Here is a 27,907-nt window from a genome sequence, read left to right on the forward strand (position 1 = left end):
GCAGTTAAGCTCATGTTTATTTTATATTTAATGATTTGTACACAGAAGAAATCAATATTTCTGAAGAAGCTGCATTTTGACAAATTTGTAAATATCATCAACATTCACAGCTTAGTATGTTTCAATTGTATAAATGGGCAACAGGGTTCTTATAAGTTATGACCATGAAGTCAACAAACTACGAATAAAGTTCATTTAGTAAGTTCAAAAGTAAGTTTGTTTACTTTTGAAGGTTACTTCTCTAGGTTGTTTTCATCTTTGCCCTCTTACGACCTCTCTCAAATGACCACTGATCTCCACACAAAACCACATAGTGTTGTTTTCCAAAGTAGGACCTACATGCCAATGATGCAGTTCATTCAAACTTTGCTCTTTGGAGCTCTCCTGTTAACCAGGGGTTCAGAATTTTACCCCAAATAACATTTCACCTCCACAGATAATTACAGGGTTTTTGTTTTCAACAATCTGCAGCAACATGCCAAGTACCATAGCATGTAATTTTATTGACTTATTGACTTTATTTTATAGACTTTGACATCAGGTGACCTCAAATGACCTCAGACCTCTATCAGAGACAGTAGGCTTCAGGATGTCACATTACATGGCAAATCATTTTGTAGGTTCTTGCACAGTGATCATGGGAACCCATTGGAACACATTCACTTTGGGATTTTTTAAACTTCGTTATTGAATCCTTGTTTTGTAAACCATGTCTTACTGAGCCTACATGTCACCTGCACCCTGCAATAATCATCTTGTCCAAGTTCTGCTACATGCAAGCTCTGTTGACCACAAATGTCCTTTGACCTCCACAAATATCAACAAGGCTATTGTACTCAACAAGAGGGATCTACATATCAAGTATGAACTTCAACCAAAATGTTCTTTTAGAGTTATCATGTTTACAAGGTTTCAGACTTTGACCTCAAATGATCTTTGATCTTCCCAGAGAACACTAGTGTTCTTGTACTCAATAAGGCAAGGTGTCACACACCAGACATCAGCACTCACGCCATCACCATCACAAAGTTTCCTTGTGCCTCTGGCGAGGAATAAAAAAGGAAGCTAGACATATTTTCGGACTGAAAAATTTTCATTTTATGTGTGATGAATAGTGCATAACCAAGCTGTTAAGTCTACAGACTCAAAATGGCAGCAATGTGGAACACTTTGCCACACAAAGGGCTAATTGTTGGATCAAAGCTATACACACAAGAAAGGTTGTCTAGATAAACATTTGTTTCCTTGGCAACAGTTACACGTGCAGTTTGTGTTTTTCATAGTATAATTATTTGCGACGCATACGACCTGTCATACTCACTCATCTGTAATTCCGACAACCTTAAGCATACTTAGATCTCTAACAATGCCTATCTGTCTGCTCTAAGTCATACATTTATTACATCATTGCAAACCATTGCCACAGTTTACATGCTTTAGTTTGAGCACATGCAGAACAAAAAAGTACTTGAGATTTATCCTGTGACTATTCTCCACCCACTCTAACCCCCATCCTCTGAGGAGGATTACCAGGCTAACTATAAAGAATACCCTAACGCAAAAGTCACCTCCAATCACAAACTACCTGCTGAAACAGCTAGTGAACGAAAATTCCTTTCACCACCCTCTCAAATTAAATCAAAGTAGAGATGGACCTTGAAAAGATCTTGTACTGATTTAGAGGGAACCAAACACTATATAATTAAGACGTATGGTGGAATGGACAAAACGATAATTACTAAACAATATACCAATTAAATGGACACAGATAAATTAGTAATCACCAGGAAAAGATCAAAGTTGTCACTACTTTAAACTTGTACCAAATCTAGAGAAACTTCAACACCAGTAGAGGGACTGTACATAACCCCAGTATTAGACTAATGGACTAACTGCAGGTCGTAAAGGAAAACCAGAAAGCCAGCAGGCTTAGTGATTCCTTGCCTAATAAGTTTATACTGTATCATCGAATGATTGCTACAGCAACTGAGGAAATATGTTCTAATATCTGGTGACCATAAATGAACTCTGACCTACATGCTATAATACCATGCATGAATGAGCTCCTTTCATGTTCTGGTTTTGGAGATACAGCACTTTTGATATTTTCAGTTGCCCTCTGCTGACCCCAAATGACCTCCACCACAGACAATAGGGTTTGCTGAACTATTACAGGAAATCCAAATGTCCAATATACGAACTACAATTATTAAACACTACACTATGAGTGGCTCAATAATGCGATATTTAGACTTGCTTAGGTCTTCAGTTTTGTCTTGTGTAGAATATTGAAAATAGATATCTCTTTATATTGGATTAAGATTTTACTTAGCTGTTTCGGGAAGTTGTTAATCACAAGCATCTTTCCCACACAGGCCACTGATGTCGGCTTTGCTTGCCTGCATGTTTTAACCTAATATGCACTTTAACTTCAACATTTTTAATGATATAAATTGTACCACCATATCCTACAACAGAAAGGTCTCAGGCAAGAAAAGCAAACAGTGTGACAGTATAAACTGGTACAACAGTGTCATGTGATGCAAAAACTGCCTTCTACTTTGGCTGTTTAATCTAGTACAACTATTTGCAACAGTTTCATATAATTGCAACAAAACAGATACAAAAAGGTACTGTAGTGGCTCTGTACAATTTAGTAGTATAAATATGTCCTCAGGTATAACAGTACAGGTTTTACTACAACAGCACAACAAGTTCACTTGGTATGACAGTACAAGGAGTACAACAGTGTTGTCTGGTATAACAGTAGTGTTAAGTGCTGTCTGCTAAAACACAGTATGGTCTGATGAAAAGGTACGTAAAGTACAACAGTATCATTCGTAACAACAGTATGCGTTACAACAGTATCATTTGATACAACAGTATCATTTGATACAGCGGTATGTTACAACAGTATCATTGTTACAATAGTATGTGTTACAACAGTATGTGTTACAACAGTATCATTTGATAAAACAATACCATATGTGACAACAGTACATGTTACAACAGTATCATTTGAATACACCAGTATGTGTTACAATGATCAGTATCATTTGATACAATAGAATGTGTTACAACAGTACCATTTGATGCAACAGTTTGTGTTCAGTGAAATCAAGTACAACAGAATAATTGTTTGGTATAATCACTGGAAACAGTGTCTTCTTGTAAAACAGTGCAGTCTTTAGCAGAATAGTGTTGTACTGCCAGTTAAAAGCAACAGTGTAACTTGATACAATAGTGAAGTCTAGTCTGTTTAAGTTCTTTCTAAAACAACCATCTAGTGAAAGAGTACCACTGCAGCATTTGGTTGCAACACTCATTACAGTCCAATACAACTGTTCCCTGTTGAAACAGTACAGTAGTGTGTTAAGTAGTCCAATACAACAGTGTTCCCTGGTGAAACAGTACAGTAGTGTTTTAAGTGCAGTCAAGTAAACTTTTATTTGGTACCTCACTTTAGTGTTTCAATTCAATCAAATTCAACAATGTCATCTCGTTTCACATATTGGAACTTCACTTCAGTGTTTCAATTCCATCAAATTCAACAATGTCATTTAGTTTTGCATATTGAAACCTCACTTCAGTGTTTCAAATTCAATCAAATTCAACAATGTCATTTAGTTTCACATACTGAAACCTCACTTCAGTGTTTCATTTCAATCACATTCAACAATGTCATTTAGTTTCACATATTGAAACCTCACAATTGGAAGGACTGATCTACGTTTCACAGTTTATCACAATACTCCTTGGAAATACAGAACTTCAAAAAATATTTATTTATTATTTAATATAAGCATTAGCAATTGTGAGCTTAATATTTTACTTTAATTGATCCAAAAGTGTAATTGTGTTATCTGGAAATAGTTATCTAAATTGCACATAATAACCTATACAGAAATCTGTTTTATAAGCTTTCTGCTGTCGGAATTAATGACGATATCATATACTTAAACACTGAACGTCTCTTTAGAAAACCACAGGTAGGCAATGATACCATAATCATGACATTCTTCAAATGTGTGGTCTTATCATACTACACCCCCTCCAACCCCCCCCCTTCCTTCCTCTCCTCTCCAGATAATCTTGGCAGAGATTCCACCCCCCTCCCCAATCCCCCTCCTCTCAAGATCAATTTTGGCAGAGAATTTGAAACAAGAGATAAATCATTTGTCAAGACAGTTAGTCCAAGTATACTTGTCTTTGCCCATTTGAGTTGAAATTTATCGAAATATCATTCTTCTTTCCTTTCAAGAAATTACTACCATTCTTCTCCGCAGTCTTGTTCAGTCGTTGGAGATACTTTGAATTTCTCTTCTTGTTCTTCTTCTTTGCATTATTTCTCAAGTTTTTATTTTTCGTATCACTTTGATTCCCTGCAACACCATTTATGGCTGACATGTTAGGAGGAAGCGAGGGGTAAAGGTCGTCGCCGTACCAACCCATATTCCCTTCCTTTCGATAGTCATCTCCGCTCCGGATCTTACCGTACTTTTTCTTCACTTTACCTTTTTTCTTAAACCCCGCCATCAAGAGCTTGAAATGGCCGGTCGTAGTTTTCCTTTCGTTTTCCGCACTGTCGTTAAAGTATGTCTTCTTTCCCCTCTTGATCCTGCCTTTCCTTCTGTGGTTGCCATGGCTACCAGCGACTAATAAATCAGAAATCTGGCTCTTTCCCTGACAATGTTCAACAGAGGTGTCTCCAAGTCTATGAAATACACTCATATTTTGGCCTCTTCTCAACTTTTGTGCAAAGTTTGGATTCTTGTTCTTGTTCTGATAAAATGATGGTAAGTTGAAGCTGTCCAACTGTTGATTATAGTCAAATTTTCTCTTTTTCTGTCTACCTCTGTTCAAGTCCTGTCAAAAAATGATAGAAAGTTAACAATGAACAAGATTTTTATCTAAGCATTATCTGGCTTCCTGACTCCTGAGTGACCTAAGTAAAACTATCAAATGGAGGTTTACTTTCATATATAAATCTGAACCTCACAATACAGTTAAATATAAACTACTGGCAGCCTGAAGTGGACACAAAACAAAGCTCTGGTGATACTTCCATCTTCAACTTGAAGAATTAAAGAATTTTATCCCTTATTTTTGTTTGGTTCACTTCATTCCGTGTTTTGTTTTTGTATTTTATCTTTACTCAAAGCTCACCTAAGTTTCTCATTAGTGTCCCTGAAGTAAATATTATTGCAAAATATCTATTTGTTTTAAGAAACAATTGTTGTTATACTAAACAAATTGGACCTGAATAAATGTCATTGACATGACTGGCTCTCACTAGGGGGGAGGGGGGGGGAGTTACTTGGGTGTTTTTTAATTGTTCTTTAGAGTATGCAAGTCTCAATTATCAGTAAGTACAACAAATAAACCATACCCAATCAATTCAAACAACTTTAGACCAATTCTCAGTTGAGTGTTTCACAGTTAACTGAAGAAACCGAGTGAAAGCACTGGGGAGCACATTAAAAGAAATTTATTTGTGTAGTTTCAAAACAACAGCTGTATACTCAGAGAGCAGTGATGAGGGTTGAATAATAAGACTTGACCTTTGACCTACCTCCTCAGATGAAGATTCGGTTGATGACACCACATAAACTCCATCTCTTTTGAAACCTTGAAAAATAAAATGAAAGAAAAAACATCATCAAATTGTTCAGTTTGTGAAAAATGGCCTGTATGTATAATACATATGCATGTCACTGAAAAGGGGGCCAAACCATAGAACCATCAAATGTGACAGACTATGTCATGAATATGTGATAGAGATGTCTGTCACAAACTACTTCACCAAACAGCTAAGAAACACCTTATGCCATGTGGCCGATGTCGGAGATATCACAAATGTCATGTTTCTACATTCAAAAGACAGCTGACTTGAACAACGGGCCACAAGTGCTTCATTATTTAAGTGATAACTTAACCAAAGGCATGTTCTTTTATCTTCATATGGACTACTTGATCTTGACAAATTGAAAAGTGCATTGTCAGAGTATCATTTGTGGCCACAAAAGTCCTGTTTCTAGTAGACCAGCCACTTTAACTGATGGGCCTTGGCTGTTCAAAGTCATTTCTCAAAACTTAAAAGTGGTATGGAGATCTAAATTGGACTGATAACAGTGTTGCTTACAGGGTCTACAACATTTTAAATTAATTTTCTACTGGAAGTCATTCTCTTTTTTTTAACGAAACCGAACGAAATATCGTTTTTAAACTTTATAAGAATGCTTAACTGATGAATGCATGGATATGTGCATGCAGAGATTGTCTCTCTTGGGACCATTACAAGAAGCAGAAGAAGGATATTACATTGGGGCTTTGGAAGGAGGCTGCACCTCTGCATGCACACCTGTGCATGTGCAGCAATATTCTGCAGCTTGGACCAGGCCTGTTTTCATCCTAAAGTTATAAGTTGTTGACTAGCCATGACAGATATGACTGACAAAAACAGCCTCAATTCTTATACAAAAAGATGAAAAGTAGGTTAGCATGGTTATGTGCAACAGCAATATCGTAGGTATAGAGAAAGTGTTCCAGGTTGTATTGATAAACAACAGACTCCCTAAGATAGTAAACTTTTCTGGAGACATAAAAGGCCACAAACTATTAAGATACCTCTTCAGTTGAAACTCCTTTGAGGATGAGGAGGATTATATTGCAAAATGCAAGCACCAAAGAGTTTAACCATGCAGAAATCAACAGCAAGTTGTTTACGTCTCTGGTCATTGAAATTGTTCCAGATAAACTACGCTAATGGGTTTTCCCCAAAAAATATGACTCCCAAGGATTATATTACTCTATGGTTGACATCTAGAGTGGTGGGGCTTATAAAAGTGTGAGGAATTACAATAACTATATTAATAACAGGAAAGGAAACGAATCCTTTTCTTGTTTCTTTCTAACCACTAATGCTAACCCTCAGGGTTATTTACTTGTTATCAACATCCACTTTCAGTATTAATTATGCAAACAGCTCATGAAACCTTCATTTACATGCAACTTATTTTTATATAATATGTGACGTCATTCCCCAGATATATTCCCACAGGGAAACAAAAATACAAAATTGGATTAAATCATGCAAAACACAGTATTCATACTGTGTGATTACTGACACAATGTACAGGTCTTCATTATAAATGGATATTATGACGCTTTTCAAGAGGACATTATTCGAGAGATGAAAATGGATTCCCAGTGGAGGCTACTGTAGTTTACTGATGTAGTAAACATTTGGTTTAAGATCTGTTTCTGGTGTAGCAATTAGTGAAAAAACAATTATCAGGTACAAGACCCATCATTGAACTAAAGCAATATCCTTGTTTTGCATCTGAAAGTCAAATTGACAGCAAAAATAATCTGGTTTATTGTAATATAAAATTGTTCGTCTCCATCAGGACCTATAATGAGAGTTGGTCGTCTCTATGAGGACCTATAATGGGAGTTGGTTGTCTCCATGAGGACCTATAATGAGAGTTGATTGTCTCTATGAGGGCCTAAAATGGGAGTGGTTTTCTCTATGAGGACCTATAATGGGAGTTGGTTGTCTCCATGAGGACCTATAATGAGAGTTGATTGTCTCTATGAGGGCCTAAAATGGGAGTAGGTCGTCTCTATGAGGGCCTAAAATGGGAGTTGGCTGTCTCTATGAGGGCCTAAAATGGGAGTTGGTTGTCTCTATGAGGGCCTAAAATGGGAGTTGGTTGTCTCCATGAGGACCTACAATGGGAGTTGGTTGTCTCCATGAGGACCTACAATGGGAGTTGGTTGTCTCCATGAGGACCTATAATGAGAGTTGATTGTCTCTATGAGGGCCTAAAATGGGACTTGGTTTTCTCTATGAGGACCTATAATGGGAGTTGGTTGTCTCCATGAGGACCTATAATGAGAGTTGATTGTCTCTATGAGGGCCTAAAATGGGAGTAGGTCGTCTCTATGAGGGCCTAAAATGGGAGTTGGTTGTCTATATGAGGACCTATAATGAGAGTTGATTGTCTCTATGAGGGCCTAAAATGGGAGTTGGCTGTCTCTATGAGGGCCTAAAATGGGAGTTGGTTGTCTCTATGAGGACCTACAATGGGAGTTGGTTGTCTCCATGAGGACCTACAATGGGAGTTAGTTGTCTCCATGAGGACCTACAATGGGAGTTGGTTGTCTCTATGAGGACTTTTATATTTGGAGTTGGTTGTCTCTTTGCAGATACATACAGTGGGGTGGTCATGCCTATAAGGACGTTTTAATGGGATTGGTTTGAGTACAAACAGCAACGAACTGGTTCATGTTACTGAATATGGGCTGATACTTTGCATGCCATCTGATCATCATATACATTTATATTGACTAACACTGATATTTGGTTATCACAGTTGGATACAGAATTTCATACCAATATTCACTTCTTGCTACATGTTATGCTGCAATGTACATGTGTCTCAGTTGTAACTTTATTGTGTACAAACGGACCTGCATTTCAAACACAAATGGTAAACTTCAGAGCTTACTCTGATGCATGAACGATGCATTGATCTTTCTACCAATTTTTTTGCGGTTCACAGCATATGAGATATAACGGTATCTTATAATCTTTGGCAGAGATCTGCTGGAATCATTCAAGCCTGAATGAATCTAACAAGTACTAGAAAATAAAAGCCCTGTTAAAGTAACATGGAACATGTTGATTTTATATTGTGAGTGGTCAGGACATCAAATGGTTCTTAGCGTATCTGACAAACGTCACAACACAAATCAAAGATCCCATCAAAAATCCAGATTTGATGATGTACAGTTTCAACATATGCAAACCTTCATTGTTTCAAATAATAAAAATGCTTGAAGTGTTAAAAGGGATTCTAGCATAAAGTGCATCAAAATTTGTTATGAAAAGTTCTACTGTAGCTTCCATCCATCTTAGGTCAACTGTAGCATTCTTACATATTTAGATTATCTAAGGTCAACTTTGGTATGATTTGGTTTACAGTCAACTGTTACTAGCTCGAGGTGTTTCCTGGTGAGGTATGGTACAGAGGGATAAGGGTAGGTAGAAGAGGGAATGGGCAGTTACTATAATCTTGATGAGAAAATTGGGGCAATTCGGGACTTTGATTTTATCAATTTATGGCTTTTTTCAGGATCCATCCAGGAAAGTCTGTGCCATGAAAGTGTAGTGAATGAAACTTGACCAGATTTATGCATCAAAGTGTGTCAATAGTGGACATATTTGTCCTCCAGAAATTTTTGCTCTGGTTGACTAAAAACCTACCTCCATTTTCTTGGTTGATCTTATCCCGCCTCTCTGACCCTGTTGTCCCGTCTTTCGGATACCTGAGTTTCTTGTACTGGCAAACTATTGGCATTGTACATAATGTTATCTTCTCTCCTTTTGGTAAAGGCATTCTACTTTCTTTACACATCTGTTTGGAAAAAGAGAACAGTTGTCATTTTAACAGATGATATAGTTATAACTTTCTCCCAGTTTAGATAAAGTGAAAATGCTAACTACAAAATGCCATAATGCTCTCCACATCTTCTACTATCCCTTCCAAAGATTTCCAGGGTTGACAACCTAAAATTGCAACTACTGCTGTGCCATATGTAACTTTTACAGAACATTTCGAGTACTACTCATAAATAATAAATACTTTGGGGCTGTCAATTCATTTTTGGCTATCTACATATTTAAGTGTATGCAGGTAATCACAAAATGACATGGAATTTATTCTTCTAGTTATGAGGAACATATTTCAAAACTGATGTGAATAAGTATTATAAGTCACATCGTAGATGGAGCTGATGATATTAATGAGTCTACAGGGTACTGTACATTACAATACATTACAGTAGGGTTAAACCATCCAATGATTGCACTTTGGTTTTTCCAACAATTAACATCATATCGCCATCTCGGACTTCTTGTAACTTGAGACTTTGAGGATAATCAATCTTGATTCAAACGGCTTAACGAATCAGAAGACAAACGAAACAAACTTTGCAGCCATTTTTGGAGGAAATAAACAGCTTAACTTACATGTCCTAAATGACCCTTGACCCCGCAATTGTAGCAGTACTTCTTCATCTTCGTGAGTTTTAAATCTGTTATTTCGGCCGTCACAAGTTCATCAATTTCGGTCTGCAAAATAAAAATAAAAAACGAGAAAGAAGAAGTGTAAATCTGAAACTGTAAGAAATATTACTTCATTAAAAATAGACAAATTCTGAGATCACCGTAACAACAAATTGTTCTTGGCTTTTGGACAAAGAATCCAACAATGAAGGGGTTAAAGTAATGAAGGGGGGAAGGGGGAAGGGACAACCTTCTGCAAAAAAATAAAAGCTAAACCTGAGGTTAATCTGCAACACATATTGAAAACAATTCGATAATATCAATTAAACAAGACATCACATGTAATGATGAAAGTAAGAAGGAAGGGAGCAACTGTTTGTATCTTGTGGGTAATAGTCTAAAAAAAAAAAAAAGATACTTTCCCAAAGCTCTCACTATATTAGAACTGTAACTGGCTATGGAAAATTGAGTCTGCAGTCCTTTCTACATTTCACAGTCTGATGTAACTTAATCTGCCTGTAACTGGCTATGGAGAATTGAGTCTGCAGTCCTTTCTACATTTCACAGTCTGATATAACTTAATTTGCTTCTTTTAAATAATTTGCACAATCTTCTCAAAAATCTCTTAATACATTATAAAGAACAACAAACTTGTTATTATGTAGTATTTTTTTATGAACAATTGAGATAAGAAATAGACCAATCAAGATACCAAAGTATCAAGCAAAAAATAAATTCCTTTCATTATAGATTCACTAGTGGGAATGAGGGCAGCATTGAAAAATGATAAGGCCTAAGAAACATGAGAGACCAACATATTAAAGAACAAACCCTTTGTCATACACTTTATCATACACTATATGCTTTTACTATACACTATATACACTATACCCTTTATCATACACTATATGCTATTAACCATAGTTCCCACTATTTCAAACAAATGAAATTCCAGACACTTTTTCAAAGACCAAAGGGGAGGTGGGTGTGGGGGAGGGGGGTGGAGTGTGTCTGCTAGCTACAGCAGATATGAATCTGCTCATGTTCCATTGGATGGGAGGGAGAGGGGGGACCCTGGGACAGGAATGATTGTGGTGATTACATGCCTGTCTAGTAATTCTATGACCACCTATCGAAGAGAAAACACTTGGTATAAGATGGTGTTCATCCATGACCTTCTTTTGGCTTCCTAACACTTGGGGTACACTAAAATAAATTAAACTAAGCTAATAAATATACTCCATAACCTGAGTATTTGGGGACATTGTGGAACAGTACTTACTGTCATATGGTACTGTTGGGATACTACAATTGAGGTACACTAAACTAAATTAAACTAAGCTAATAAATATACTCCATAACCTGAATATTTGAGAACATTGGAACAGTACTTACTGTCATATGGCACTGTTGGGATACTACAATTGAGGTACACTAAACTAAATTAAACTAAGCTAATAAATATACTCCATAACCTGAATGTTTGAGAACATTGTAACAGTACTTACTGTCATATGGTACTGTCGCCACTGATCAGGACACATCTAAGAGACAAAAGATAAAGAAAAAGTCAATTCAATACAAACACTTGGAAACACAGCAAAATGGTTCACCGTTCTTTCATCTACCTGGCTTGCGGATTACCCAAAGCAATCTACTCAAAATTCAAGCATTCAGTTATTTTAACCAGCAATTAAATCATAAGAGAAGTGATTGTTTAACTTGTTGTCCTTTCATGATTACCATGTCGCAGTTAATCAGTGAAGAGTTGTGCCGTGTGTGCCGACTGTTTGCCATTTATTTTCACTTCAAAGTTGAATTGTCTTTATACTATCTTTACCTAGCCAGATGTCTTGAACCATCATATGGACAGTTTCAGAGCATGTTCAAGTTAAACAACTCCAAATGTGGATGGCCAAAGGAGAATGTAAGTCTAGCTTCTGCTGTTGGAAGTTGTGCTGAGCATTATTAGTCTCCTCTTTCTACAAATACCAACTTGTTTGTCACAATCATACATGTAAAACATATATTAATGATAATGGAGTTTTGTTTCCCCTTAACTATCACACAAAGCCTTGTGAGAGTTACCTCTTGTGTAAAAGTAAGTTGGCCTGACGTTTTGATCCTAGCAGGATCATCTTCAAAGGCTAAATGACAAGTAACAGTAACAGAAGGGACAAAAACACGCACAGAATACAGACAGGTTAATGAGCATGGTGAACACAAAGAGAAAGATGTAAAGGGATTAGTAGACAAGGGATGGAGAGAAGAAAGAAAGAAACCAACAGGGGAAGAGGAGAGGTAGAAGATAAACAGTGGAGGGACAAAGAGAGGATTAAGAGTTACCTCTTGGCGATGACCAAACATTTTACATCTCAAACACTGATGATAAGGCTTCTGAGGTGGATAGAAACAATCTCTGCTCTGATGTCCTGGTCTGTCACAGTTAAAGCAAAGCCTGTCCGGGCAATCATAACTTATATGACCTCTGACCCCACATAAAACACACATTGCAGGTCTCTGTTAAAGAAAACAAAAGGTATTTTATGAATGTCTAGAGCAGGAATCTTTCATAATTGAATCAAACAAGTAGGAAATTAATTTCGTAGGCAAGCAAAAGTATCCCACAATGCCAGTTGAAAACCTTGACCTCGTATTTTGCTAATGCTGGTACATAATTTTAATTGAAGGTAAATGAGTCATCAGATAATCCTACAATTATCCAGGAAAGAAAACAGTTTTCAGTCTTGTTGCAAAATCATTCTTGAAATGTTCAAAAATTGAAAACTTAGGTCTCCATGTTTAATTCTGCGTTAACTACATGCACTTTATTTTTTGTATTTGAAGGTGATCTTCTGATGTGGATAAAAAGATTGATAAGCCATTATAAAGAAAAGTGAAACATTCCTACTGTAACACCATTATAAAGATATTGCTTATTCTAGTGTTGCCAGATACATAAATGAAACTTCATAAAAACACTGAAAGTTTGTATCATTGTGCCAAATAATATGCTGTCGGAATGTGACATCCATCTAGTAATAATGAGTAATTCATTTTGCAGGAGAACAATTCAAGGCTCTTTAAAACATAATTCTCTTCGAGTTGGAAGAAAATGTATCTTACCTCTGCTTCTGGGCACACATCCTTCACGTGACCGAAACTGAAGCAATTAGTGCATTTTGTATCATCCGTGGCAGAGAAATATCTGTTTTTACCAAGGCTAGATTTCTTGTGACCTTTGACTGCACTGGGTTGTTGTATACTCTACACAGAAAACATAGAATGATAGATTGTTAACGTAGGAGGGAGCTGAGATAGCATGAAAAAGAGCCATATTAAATGGGATGTAACCAAAAAACAGTACTGAGAGTCAGTAGGGATTAACAAGAGATTACAACAGAGAGCTGCAACATTGCAGAAAAAAAAACCATTGAAATAAACAGAAAATGGATTACCACAGCTATTGAGCATTACAAATTATTCAAACAAAGGTATTTATTTAAATTATTTACATATAATTGTCATCAAAACCCAAAAGTATACTTGAGTAAAAGCACTTGCATTCCTTCAGGAGTATTTCAGTTTCACTATATGATATAAAGAAAATAATAACTTCAGGCTGGCTGGAATGGACATTGGGTCACGAGAAGACTACTGGTAAAATAGCTTCTTTTTATTTTATTTCTCTCTAGTCAGTTTGCTACTAACACGTCTTTTGTTACATTCAAAGTTTAAATAAACCCTATTACATGACTCAAGCACAACAGCATTGGCGGACTGAGTGCAAAGTAAGGACCAAAGAATCAAGGAAATTTGTGCGTTATTATATTCACCTTTGCTTCTTTCGCTCTCTCTTCATTTTTGGGATCCTCGATCCCGGGATCCTCGTTTATCATTTCCCAAATATCATCCAGACTGCTGTCTACAAGTTCACAGTACTGATCCTCATCCGTGTCAGAGCTTACAGTCCAAACTTCATCATAAACAGATCCCTCGGAACCGCACAGCTCAACACTGCTTTCATCCTCATCATCACTATGGAAACCGTTTGAACGCTTTGATGAAAAGAAACATCCTTTCATGAGCTTTCCCAGAGATGGTAGTTTCTTCTCTCTGGTTGAAGAAAACTGACTATTATGTAGCCTCCCCTTCTTACCCATCTCTGACGATGATGAAACAAAGTCCTTAGATTTTTGGTTCTTCTTTCCATTTCTGACCACCTCTGCAGAATTCTTTGCATTACAATGTTCTTGGCTTACATTTTTGAAATTACGTACGTCTATTCCGTTGGGACGAATTTTCGGTTTCTCCCCTCCATATAAGTCATCCTGACGGACATTACCGCTCTTAATATAATCTGAATTCCTTCCTAGCTTAAGATTTAAAGATTCACTCCCTTTCTTCTTCTGCTTTCCTCTTTGATCTTGTTGTTTGCTTTGATCCTCTTGATGTGTAGAGTTGTAAGATTTGTCTAGACTGATCTCGTTCACCTTTGTCGTTTCTTTCGTGTGTCCAGTGATACCAAGTGATGAGTGATATGTTTGATAGTAAATCTGTTGATAGAAGTTTTCTTCTGCCTCTTTTCTTTCCCCCTCTTCCTCGTCAGTATTGCCACTTTCATCCTCGTCATTTACAAATGACTCCATCCTGTTGGTTTAAGGTAATACCTAAGTTAATCTATCACATAGAAAACAACATTTGGTTCAATCTTTATAGCCAAAAGTGGTGCTACCCTACTTACCAACTTGCAAACCCCAAGGTGTTGAGACAGAGAACTAACATACAATCTGACAGATGAACAATATGTATAAAAATTTACTGAAACTTACAACAGGAATGAGATACTGTCAGGCCCAGTTTCACAAACTTAATTATTACCATTTTGAGCTCTTACTAAATCTTAGTAAAGTCACAATCATCTATCTGGAAAGGAATTTAAAGGTACAGACACCAATCAAAACAGATCAGTCTACAAACAATGGTACCTAAGCTATCCTTACAAACATGTTTTTGAAGCTACAACATTGCAGAGAAAAAACATTAGTATTGCAAAGAGAGAGATCTGTACATTAACATGCTGTAACTGGAGTTTCCTTTACTGTAAAGATTTATAAAATGACATAATTTACTTAGTTTCTTTTTTTGTTACTGTAGTACTGAATAACACAACCCTTACCGAAATCCCAGATCTGGCTTTATATCTGATTTAATCTGGCCATATCAAGCCTTTATCTGGCCATATAAAGCCAGATATATGCAGTATAATATATATTAGTCAATCCAGATAAGGTTTTTATCTAGCCCAGATATGGATGCAATAAATTTTACCAGATTTTTACCACATTTTATATGGGCCATATTAAACTTCTAAATATCAAGTTATATCTGCCCAATTTTTTATCTGGCCAGATATAAATTCCAAATCTGGAGCAGATCTGGCCCAGATTGATATACCAGATCTGGCCAAGATCTGGGTTCTTATATCTGGCCCAGATCTGGATTCTTATATCTTGCCCAGATCTGAGATTTGGGTAAGGGAAGTTATTCTCACTTGCACATATACCAATGTATTGCTGGTTATTTAATTTAAGGGAGTTTCAATTCATCCTTAATGTAGATATTATGCTTATGAACTTGTACATATAAGATAACCTTCATGTTGGCTTAGAGGCTGTTATGTTATTGAACCAAACGACATAATAGGAAAGTGGTTTTGAGCAAAGCTTGAGTTCAGGGGAGGGAGGTCGCTGTCAGCTTTGCATTTCTTATGAAATACATGTTATTTTGTGTATGAGATGCCTTGGCTTTTGAATATGGTAACTAAAACAGTACATTTGCTTGAGCTAACAACATGGTACGTGGATCAACTTTACTGAGTTCAAGAACCCTTTTGCTTTCTGTGGAAGTGAAAGGTCATAAGTCAACATCTGAAAATTTTGTAATCACATGTACAGGGCTCCAAAAAGTCAACAGTGGATGAACTTGATATAGTTCTCATGTGTTGATCCAGCTACTTTAGTTCTAGAACCCTATTGCCTGGATGAAATCTTTAATGAATATCACTTTAATGTTTTTGTGGGACATAATTTTCTTCTCTTACACTAGACTGTAATTTACCTCCCAAATTAGGTGTGCAAGCAAAAAGGTGTAAACACAGTAATCAATTATTAATTTTGATGGAAGTGTGTTTTAATTCTGTGTCAATATTAAAATGGCACGGTAAGAATGTTGTGCAAGGTGTTTACAATTTATGCTATGACCTTGATGTTGTACAACCAACTAAACAATTATCAATTTGCTTTTGACATCAGTTCCTGTTGTCCATATTTTAGAACATCAATCCTTCATAATCATTTAAATTCCCAAATGCTTCTATAAATGTACTTAGAATGATTATATGTAATTTGTGTTCCCTCCAGGATGGACCCTCCAGTTTGGACTTGGCCCTTCACTTCAAGCCCATGATGTGCACATCTTTGTCAATTACCCACCCAATGAAAGCCAGAAACCTTTTGACCGGAGAGTATTTTATGAACTAGAGTGGAAATCGCCCGACGGCCAGACGTATGACAAGACAGACCGTTTCTGTGAGGTCCTGTTGTTGCACGCTGGCAGTTTCCAGTACTACTTCACGTGTGATAACAGGTAATTTAATGAATTGCTAGTAAGCCATGTAGTAATTAATATAACCGATCGAGAAAATTCCGAAAATTAATAGCCTTACCGTTGGGGCCCCTTGATTAGCCTGTTGTAATGTAGCTCCTTTTATACTGCATATATTGAGACATTCATTGATTTAAAACTGGCTGCTGCCAAGGGCACTTTCCATTATTAATTTGAATTCAGACTCTGACAAGAACTTGGTTACTTCATCAACACTTAGTATTAGTTGCTAAAAGTAAACACTCGTGAATTTATAACACGCTTGTTATTGTTGATTACTGTGTTAACTCAGTTCGGTAGGTATTGTTCAAAATTTAGTATGTACGTTGTAATCATTAAATACTAAATTAGAAGTTTTGTGAATTGTGTACATTATGAATTTGTCTTGCAAAACTGGTAGAAATACATATTCAGTAGTGCAGGGCCCATTGTATGGGCAGTAGTACAGACAGGGCCATGTGTGGGCAGTAGTGCAGGGCCCATTGTATGGGCAGTAGTACAGGGTCCATTTTGTGGGCAGTAGTGTAGGGCCCATTGCATGGGCAGTAGTGCAGGGCCCAATGTGCAGGCAGTACTGTAGGGCCCATTGTGTGGGCAGTAGTACAGGGCCCATTGTATGGGCAGTAGTAGTATTAGTACAGGACCCATTGTGTGGGCAGTAGTACAGGGCCCATTGTGTCTGCAGTAGTGTAGGGCCATTGTGTGGGAAGTAGTGTCAGGCCCATTTTATTGGTAGAAGTGCAGTAATTTTGCACAATACGAAGAACTTGTATATTTAGTGAAGGCTTGCATTCTGTGCATCCCTTGAAAAAAATTTAACCTTGGTAACAATATAGGGCAGGTCCAAGCTATTTTATCCCTAGAAGCCAAATTTCAAACTTTACTGAAACACCCTAAATGTGGTGTCATGTTAAAGCTGAATTATTGAAGTTTCAGATTTTCATAATTTCTTTGAATTTTTTTCCCTATTCAAACAATTACAGCCAGCTAATTTGCATAAATTCAAATTGCAGTGTGACGTACGGGACATTTGGAATCCTATTTCGCTGCCAGCAATATGAACTTATTGAATATAAGTTATGTGGGACATGATACACAGTTCCTTCCAATAATTTTGACATATTATGTTTGGGGGTTCATTAATTAAATATGCTAATTAGCTAGTGTCCAAATACTGATGTCCCGTACGTCACAATTTTCAGCACTTTTTTCAAGTTTTGATATGGAGGAACAATTTTTTTTTTTGTGATATTCTGTAAAGTTCTAATTAAGAACATTGCTCAACAATATCCATCCCCAAAAAATTGAAATAATATTCACTGCAAATCTAATTATCAAATTTAACAAGAGCCCAAGGGCACTGTGGTTCCTTGCTTGGGGTATATGACAATACACATAATATTATCAAGCAAGATTGGGCTCAAATAGTCCAAGTAATTGTGGTCCTACATGTTCCCATAAAGTAACCAACACTATAGCCAACACTTTTGTGATCACAAAATGTGATTGGATTTTGGATCAAAAGGCACTTTTGAGATCTAAATATGGCGTCGAAAATGTAAGAAATATAAGAGACCTACAAGCGTGTCAACAGATATGATAACATTGGTGACCTCAGATGACATGACCTTTAAGTTTCAAAATGTTCCACCACCCCGTTCACAACTTGTCCCAAAATATCAACCATGTCACACCTTGGCATTGAGATTTAATTGCATTAAATTAAAAAAAATTAACTTTGAACTTGTATACATAACTTCACACACAAAGGTCACCCGAAGGTCAACCAATTGACATTTTTGATTTTTGAAAGGTGAGACCTAAATAGAGCATAACTGTAAAAATTCAAACATTTTTTCTTGCCCATTTTCTCCCCCCAAAATACTACTTTTTTAACATTAGCTGACCTTTGGTGACGTTGGACCACATGACCGTTAAGTTTGAAAATATTCCCCTATACCATTTGCAACTTGTCCAAAAAAATAAACCTTGTCACACCTTGGCACTGGGAGTTATTGCATTAAATGTCTGAAAATTAACTTTGACCTCATATAACTTCGCACACGAAGGTCACATGGGGGTCAACCTATGGACATTTATGATCAGAAGGTACCTTTAACATCTGAAAATAGCATCGAAACTGTAAAAATCCACAAAACACGAAAAGGTCACCAGAGGTCAAATTGAGGTCAAGGGTCATCCAGATGCGGGTCGACAATTGGAATACATTGAAGCAACTCCCAACCCTAACGGACAATTTGTTCTCAAGTTATCGCAAAAATACTAGTTTTTTATCATTAATTGACCTTTGGTAACCTCGGATCACATGACCCTTAAGTTTGAAAATATTCCCCTATACCATTTGCAACTACTCCAAAAATATCAACCTTGTCACAACTTGGAACTGGGAGTTATTGCATTAAATGTCTGAAAATTAACTTTGACCTCATATAACTTCGCACACGAAGGTCACATGGGGGTCAACCTATGGACATTTATGATCAGAAGGTACCTTTAACATCTGAAAATAGCATCGAAACTGTAAAAATCCACAAAACACGAAAAGGTCACCAGAGGTCAAATTGAGGTCAAGGGTCACCCAGATGCGGGTCGGCAATTGGATTACATTAAAGCAACTCCCAACCCTAACGGACAATTTGTTCTCAAGTTATCGCAAAAATACTAGTTTTTTATCATTAATTGACCTTTGGTGACCTCGGATCACATGACCCTTAAGTTTGAAAATATTCCCCTATACCATTTGCAACTTGTCTCAAAATATCAACTGTGTAACACCTTGGCACTGGGAGTTATTACACTAAATGTCTGAAAATTAACTTTGACCTCATATAACTTAACATACAAAGGTCACCTTGGGTCAACTTATTGACATTTTTGATTGATGAGACCTAAATTAGAGCATCAAACTATACAAATTCAAACATTTTTTCTTTGCCCATTTTCTGCCCCAAAAATACTAGTTTTTTAACATTAATTGACCTTTGGTGACCTCGGATCACATGACCGTTAAGTTTGAAAATATTTCCCTATACCATTTGCAACTTGTCCAAAAATATCAACCATGTCACACCTTGGAACTGGGAGTTGTTGCATTAAATGTCTGAAAATGAACTTTGACCTCGTATAACTTCGCACACGAAGGTCACACGGGTGTCAACCAATTGACATTTTTGATCGGAAGGTACCTTTGATATCCAAATCTAGCATCAAAACCAAACATTTCCTTTTTTGCTCGTTTCCTCCCAAAATTAGCACATTTTTTCTAATGTGACCTTTGACCTTTTGACCTTGTATTCAGATGTAGTTTAATCTCCTGATTCCAAAAAACAAAACGACAAGTCTGTACAACCATCCTAACTCTGACCGAAAAACTTTGACCCCATATAACTTCGCACATAAAGGTCACACGGGGTCAACCTATTGACATTTATGAACAGAAGGTACCTTTGACATCTGAAAATAGCATCAAAACTGTAAAAATCCACAAAAACACGTAAAGGTCACCAGAGGTCAAATTGAGGTCAAGGGTCACCCAGATGCAGGTCGACAATTGAATAACATAGAAGCAACTCCCAACCCTAACGGACATTTCGTTCTCAAGTTATCGCAAAAATACTAGTTTTTTATCATTAATTGACCTTTGGTGACCTCGGATCACATGACCGTTAAGTTTGAAAATGCTCCCCTAACCAGTTCACAACTTGTCCCAAAATATCAATCTTGTCACACATTGGCACTGGGAGTTATTGCAGTTTTAATATTTTCGGTTTTTGGACCATAACTGACCTTTGGTGACCTTTGTGGGCACCAGAAACAATAGGGCACACCTTCTCTATATGGCGGATCTATAGTCCAAGTTTGGCCTCAATCCAACATTCCCTTATTGAGATAGAGCGTACCCAAGCAAGTGTCACAGACACACACACGCACATACACACATACATACATACATACATACATACACACACACGCCAACCTGACTGCATAGGTTCCTTTTGCTAAAGCAAGGAACCAAAAATGTGACGTACGGGACAAAATGTGACGTACGGGACATAGTGTGGTGGAAACCCTGTATTTATACATAATAAACATGCATGGGCTCCAATGGGGACCTCTACTGGAAACCTTCCAACGCTTACAAGTTTATTTTGTTGAAAGCTGGTAGTTGCAACTTATAATCCCTGCATGCCTGAAGAGCACATCATGGCAGCAAATAAACTATTGACTGATGACCACCAACAGCCCGGGTGTTGTTTGACTATTGGGAAGTCAATTGTGCGTGGGGGGGATACAGAATCATCTACAATACTATTCAACATTGACACTGAATGAGGACGACTTCAAGAATGTTGAGTTTGCATTTCAAAATTTTGTAGGCCTGTTGTGAAGTGTGACTATGATAATGTGCAACTATGTTCTTGTTTCCAGAACTTAGATAGTAGACATTGAGATTTTTAGTTACAAGTGTAGAGTTTCGCTCGCCCAATTTTGCATAGGACAATCACTCATGAGTTTGTCCAATAACCAGTATTAGGTCTATAGAGTTTTCTTTGTTGTACTATGTAGTTTCATAGATGGACATTACGTGGCATTACTGTGGACATTTTGGCATAGGCGTAGGAGCCTCATTTGATTTGGGGGGGCTGTAACGACTTGCCCGAAAAATATAACCAAAATTTTTTCGCGCGCTCCGCGCGCGTTCTACATGTTAATGTGCATATCATATAGGCATCCATCAGTTACTACACCTGCCAATAACATAAAATCATTTTTCGTGTTATTACCCTTCTATATTGGTTATAATTATTGGGGAAGTCCTTACAATAATAATGATAATAATATCAGTTTAACCATTGAAAAACACATTGCAAATTATTCTTCATTTTTCAGTAGGTGCCAGTGGCGGAGCGAGGGGTATTGGTCAGGGGGGGGGGGAAGAGAATGGGTCTGTAGGGGTGCTTTTGACACTATCTAAGCGGAGCGCCACCACAGGTTGGCGCGGAGTGTACAGAAATTTTTGAGTAAAGATACTCCCTAGATCGCCGGAAATGACCCTTTCCGGGCCTTGCTAATTTGCAGAAAAATGAAGGATAAATAAGTGTCATCGCCATTTGTCAGAAAATTGCACCAACAAAATGTGAAAAATGTCAATAGGTATTTGAGAGCGCAATAAAAAAGTCGATAATCGCGAATAAGAAAAAAGTGGTAAAAAGCTGAAAAGGGCGCCAGCAGTCCATTTGAGTCCGTCAGGGGTCATCGCCCCTCTGACTGTATGGACGCTCTGCCACTGGTAGGTGCCCGAAAAATTCTCAGCATATTGCCCAAATTTTCACCAAAAAAATTGGAAAAAAATGCAAACTATTATTTTTCAGTAGGTGCCCGAAAACATTCTCAGCATATTGCCCGAATTTTAACCAAAATATTTGAAAAACACATTGCAAATTATTCTTCTTTCAATAGGTGCTCGAAAACTTCTCAGCATAGACCTATTGCCTGAATTTTCACCAAAAAATTGAAAAACACATTGCAAATTATGATTCTTCCAGTAGGTGTCCGAAAAATTCTCAGCATATTGCCCAGATTTTCACCAAAAAAATTGAAAAAAATGCAAATTATTATTCTTTCAGTAGGTGCCCGAAAAACTTCTCAGCATATTGCCCGAATTTCCACCAAAATATTTGAAAAACACATTGCAAATTATTCTTCTTTCAGTAGGTGCTCGAAAACTTCTCAGCATAGGCCTATTGCCCAAATTTTCACCAAAAAATTGAAAAACACATTGCAAATTATGATTCTTTCAGTAGATGCCCGAATAATTCTCAGCATATTCCAGAATTTTTACAAAAAAAACCCCAGAAAAACATATTGCATATTATTATTCTTCCAGTAGGTGCCCGAAAAATTCTCAGCATATTGCCCGAATTTTCACCCAAAAAAATTGTTGGGGGGGCTGCAGCCCCCCCGCCTCCTACGCCTATGCATTTTGGTATACAGGTATTTTGATTTTTGAATGGGATGAATCATATTTCAACTTCAGGGTCATTAGTGGGGAGTATTATACAGTGTTGTACAGTATATATAATTTTTAAACAGTTTTGCACCAAAACTTTGCACCTTGAATCATTTGTGGTCAAACAAAGCAAGAATTGATGTTCTGACTATTTGGTCTGGTAACCAGTATTAGGTCTATAGAGTTTTCTTTGTTGTACTAGTTTCATAGATGGACATTACGTGGCATTACTGTGGACATTTTGGTATACAGGTATTTTGATTTTTGAATGGGATGGATCATATTTCAACTTCAGGGTCATTAGTGGGGAGTATGGTACAGTGTTGTACAGTATACTGTACATACCAAAACAGTTTTGCACCAAAACTTTGCATCTTGAATCATTTGTGGTCTAACAAAGCAAGAATTGATGTTCTGACTATTTGGTCTGGTAACCAGTAGTCTATAGAGTTTTCTTTGTTGTACTAGTTTCATAGATGGACATTACGTGGCATTACTGTGGACATTTTGGTATATTTGAATGGGATGGATCATATTTCAACTTCAGGGTCAATAGTGGGGAGTATGATACAGTGTTGTACAGTATACATACCAAAACAGTTTTGCACCAAAACTTTGCATCTTGAATCATTTGTGGTCTAAAAAAGCTAGAATTGATGTTATGAGCACTTGATGTATGTGTAGAGTAGATTAATACTTTATGCATTCCATTTTTTATGTGGAATGATCTCACAAGTACAGTCACTGCTCTTTTCCGTATCCCAGAAAGAAGGAAATATGGCATGAAATTACCAATAGTCAATTTAATTGTATATTTAAATTGTATATGGACAAATTGTCCCGTACGTCACATGTCCCGTACGTCACAGGACAATTTTCATTTGTGTAACCACTGTACTGGAATGGCTTCATATTTTTTTCTAATATGTTACAGCTTAGCCCTTGGAAGGTTAGGCTATTCACTAGTTATAACAGCTTGATCACTGCCCTCCTAATTTCAGAGCGGTTTCAGCTTTGCTCTTTTGTAAAAAAAACACAAAATTCTCTGGTCCCGTACGTCACACTGCACATTAATTAAGATGGGACCTAATTAAAGCAAGTGTAGGAAATCTTCATGAGTTTGTAATAAAGTAGCAGCAATAACAAATATAAAAACCTGAAAAAGTTTCTGGAAAATAGATTTTATATAACTTTTAGACAAATTTAAGTCTCTGAAATGTCCCGTACGTCACAGTTCAAATAGCTTGGACCTGCCCTTACTTTATATTCTTCATACTACAGTCATATATTTAAAGAACATCTAGGCCTTAGTCACTATAGATGGCAACAGGCTGAATGTCATGTTGAATAAATTAAAACGCTTTGCAAAAGTAAACATGGAAGTCTAATTCTGTGTATCAGTCATTTTCATAGCTTCCTCCAGTGAAACAGTTCACGTATTTTACTTAAATGCAGTGTTGCTCCCTTTACATCAGTTTAAGTTGAACTACCAAAATCTGTTGGAACAGTCTTAATGTTTAGAAAGACCATAGAAACTGAACAGTTAGGAAGAATGCTGATACAGTGTATCGCCATGTGTTTAAGCAGTGAAGCTTTGAACAAAGTGAGGGCGCTTTGTGTTGTATGGCAACAAGCCAGATCATTTGTACGTCTTCATACATACATTGTGCATTCGACTTTGAAATTGAATTTTACCTGCTTTTCGAAAGAGTAGTTGTACTTAACTACTGACTTAAGAACCAATTTTGAAAATTTTCTTTCTTTGCCTCTAGTGACTGGAGCAAGTGGAGTGTTTAATGAAATTCTTAATGTCTGTAAAATGTCATTTTTGGTATCTGAGAGGCACATGGCAAACATTTTTTTTGGCTTGTTTTATTTTACTGCTCCTCTCAGATAGTGTCATAATTGTCCCTGGAAAATGCAACCCTCCCAAACCCCTTCCCACACACACCTTTTGTGTAATACTTCCATATTAGCCTGTGCATGCAGTTCTCAGTTTAATGTTAATGTTGCAAAGTATAGTAGTTTATGAAGGAGAAAAGATCCCACCTTATTAAGTGGGAGTGAGAAAAGTTTGATGCATGTCTACATTCAGTCAGTCATCAAAGGATGAGATGTTAGCACCCGTAGTGGCTTGAGTTTGTCGTTTTGCCTACAAAGCTTTGTCCGAACATGGTCAGTGAATATCATTAGGCCTTAAAATCATAGTTGAGTTAATTAAGGCAAAAAGCCTATAAATTTACTGTCCAAAACATCCCTGGCAAAACTAGATTACTAGTACGGTCTATACTGCTTATGCCCTTTTGCCAAATTAACAGTGTTGGGAAAATGTTGCAAATGGAGGTGTTTGAATATTTGTACAATTCTAGATGTTAATAGACTGAAATATTCTACGCTTACGTTAAGACCTAGGCTAACCTAAGTTACACCAAGGCTACGTACATAGGCCTAAGTTAGGCTAAGCCTATTTTCCTAGTATTGAATTGTTAGTGATAAGCCCAGGACATCATAACCGTCATCCCATGTTATTCTGGCATGTGGATCTATCATTATTTAGGGATACAGTTTTAAGTAAAATGAAGTAGTGATAATTGTTGTCATTAGGCTTTAGTCATATCGCATCCGAGGACAGCCGTAGCTGGTCTAGGAGCCTAGGTAACTATATCTAGGGTCTAGCGATTAACAATACAGCAGCTGAGCAGGGTTTCAGTTGTTTTCCACATACGTTACTTTCCGCTGATTACTTTCCGCTGAAAAAATTCTTCTGCGGAAAACACCGATTTTTCACTTGCCTGTACACTATATTTTTCCGCAATTTTGAGATACCAAATTCAGGCAGGATGATTAAAATAACATGAGAAAGTATCAAAGAAGGTCGATCAAGGATGGTTAGACTGAGTTCATGTCAGAAAAGTTAAGCTGCGTATAATTTAGAGGAGGCTTGGGGTGTTTGTAATTACGAATTATTAAAGAAGCATATAATACTAGGGCAAAGGGACGCCCGCGTTATGAAGGAATGAGTATCTAATTAAGTATTAAAAATTCGGCCCGCGTAATGATGGTTTAAAAAAAAGGTGTAAAAGGCGGTATCTTTGATTTTCGCTGGAAATAAAATGGCTGTATAAGTAAGCCTTACAGCCTAAGCTACAAGTACAACCTTAGCTACTGTATCCTAAATCTAGTCTCGAAGCTACATTTTATCCTGTTACAGTCAAATCCTATCTTATCCATCTTCCTAAATCCTTCCATGTGCCTAATAATTTCAGTAAGTCATTCTGTTCCTCCCAAAAAGAAACGGTACTTTCCGCTGAAAAAAACGTTGTTTTCCGCTGACAAATTTGTTTGCGGAAAACACCATTTTGTTTCAGCGGAAAGTAACGTGTGCGGAAAACAACGGTACCCGCTGAGCAGACGACACTAGGAGAGTAATTATATATTCCTATGTAATTGCTTCTACTTTTGCTACCTAAGAATGACCTGTGAAACTAGTCCACTGCCACATTGTTGACACACGATATCACTATTTCGGGTGATTTATGTCAACTTTATCACTTTAGTTATGTCAAAGACGTATTGTTTGTAAAACACCCCGGTACTTTCTTGCTGTACAAGCCGAGTGCCACTAGTTGGATGCGCGGCTTCAGTATATTTCGCATGCATGACATCATTCTACCTACTTCAATTTCACGAAGTTGCGAGAGGCCACACGTTAGCCTTGCCTAACAAACTAGTTTATTTGAGGTTAAACCTAAATTTTAACTAAGGTAGCCCAGGCCTAGCATGGGCCTAAGTAAGACAAGGCCTAGCCTATGTCACTGCATGCTTACGTTAGGCCACGGATAATAGGCACCGTGACTAGGGCTAGCCTAGTAGTTACTGATATCATAATTTAGCGTCCAGTGAATGGGTCTTGAAAAACGAACTTTCTTTTCAGATTTGAGAGTTTTCCTTTTCGTTTGTTTTGAAATATCTTGAAGGTGGCGGAAAAACGACCTGTTACGTAGCCCTGCAATGCGTGGGAATAAATGTATACTTTTACACAATACAAGCCACATGCTCAATGATTTTTTTTTTGGCAGCTGTCTGATATTACGCAATCCACAGTCATCGCTTATTACTTGCATGGAACGCCGATAGAACTTTAAAATTATGGTCAGGTTAAACGATGACAAGTTGTCATCTAAATGGCAGCTCCCTGGATCTACTAAAAGTAAAGTGCGTTGTACTATACGTACACATGACGTTGACATATATTCACGCGATGTTACAAAATTCAAATATGATCATGTGTTTACCCTGCATCATGATGTATAATTTAAACTCACTGCATATTAATACGTTTATTCAAACGCATACAGCAATACCAACTTTTAATCGACGGATATATTGGTATATATATTACCTGTTGTTATGCATATGTACACGAACGTTGCAATTGCAATAGTAAGGTTAATACTGAGAAGGTCGTTACTTAGACAATGTAGCGGACGATCAACATATACATCATAATACGTTACTTCTCATTAATATAGTACGGTTACATTGTCATGTGTGTAAGTTAGTACATTATTAGGTAAAATTACATCATCATGTCTAATTAACATATATTATGCTACATTTAGTAAGGTATGTCATTATAAAAGTTTACACGATCATTATATGTAATCGTCCTTTTGGCGTTCCATTTGTCATAATATTTTACATTATGATGGTGTAGTGCTATATACATGTTCATAAGTGTTTAAAATTACTCAAATCATTATGTACCTTGTAGTATACGCATACCAGTATAAACTGCTAATGATCAAAGTAGGCCTATGTACAGTTTGCAGTATGATGCAGTCTAGGGCCTATTTAGCTTTCCACGCCACACAATTGACTAACATAGAAAATCATGTCAATTCCGCACTCACGGTGATTCTGATAGATGTTTTCAAGAAAATGATTGCCTACTCAACCGGATATTGATCTAACAATAATTGTGCATACACTAACACGTACCCTATATACCCACACATCCCCCACCTTCACCAATCTTTCCTAACACATAAATCAAATTTACCAAATCCACGAAAGACTCCGTTGACACTAACAGCGAATTGCAATGTATGTCGTTATTGATGTGTTGGATTCTAGAA

The 27,907-nt window shown here is 37.0% G+C and overlaps 1 protein-coding gene across 2 annotated transcripts; it reads right to left on the minus strand.

Moving 5' to 3' along the window:
• LOC139968607 (uncharacterized) lies at nucleotides 1-26,844 on the minus strand. Of its 2 annotated transcripts, none has more exons than XM_071972768.1 (9): nucleotides 26,693-26,844; nucleotides 13,909-14,722; nucleotides 13,199-13,339; nucleotides 12,419-12,592; nucleotides 11,581-11,616; nucleotides 10,037-10,138; nucleotides 9,272-9,422; nucleotides 5,573-5,628; nucleotides 1-4,866 (listed from the first exon to the last, which is right to left on the minus strand). In XM_071972768.1, the coding sequence occupies exons 2-9, from the start codon at nucleotides 14,719-14,721 to the stop codon at nucleotides 4,189-4,191; spliced, it is 2,151 nt and encodes a 716-aa protein (XP_071828869.1). In that variant the 5' UTR covers nucleotide 14,722; nucleotides 26,693-26,844; the 3' UTR covers nucleotides 1-4,188. The 2 variants fall into 2 exon arrangements, with proteins under 2 accessions (XP_071828869.1, XP_071828868.1); XM_071972767.1 differs by lacking the exon at nucleotides 26,693-26,844 and adding an exon at nucleotides 26,597-26,670.
• Nucleotides 26,845-27,907: the final 1,063 nt, after the last annotated feature.

This window comes from Apostichopus japonicus, chromosome 6 (assembly GCF_037975245.1).
Source record: "Apostichopus japonicus isolate 1M-3 chromosome 6, ASM3797524v1, whole genome shotgun sequence".
In the NCBI taxonomy this organism is placed as follows: Eukaryota; Metazoa; Echinodermata; class Holothuroidea; order Aspidochirotida; family Stichopodidae; genus Apostichopus; species Apostichopus japonicus.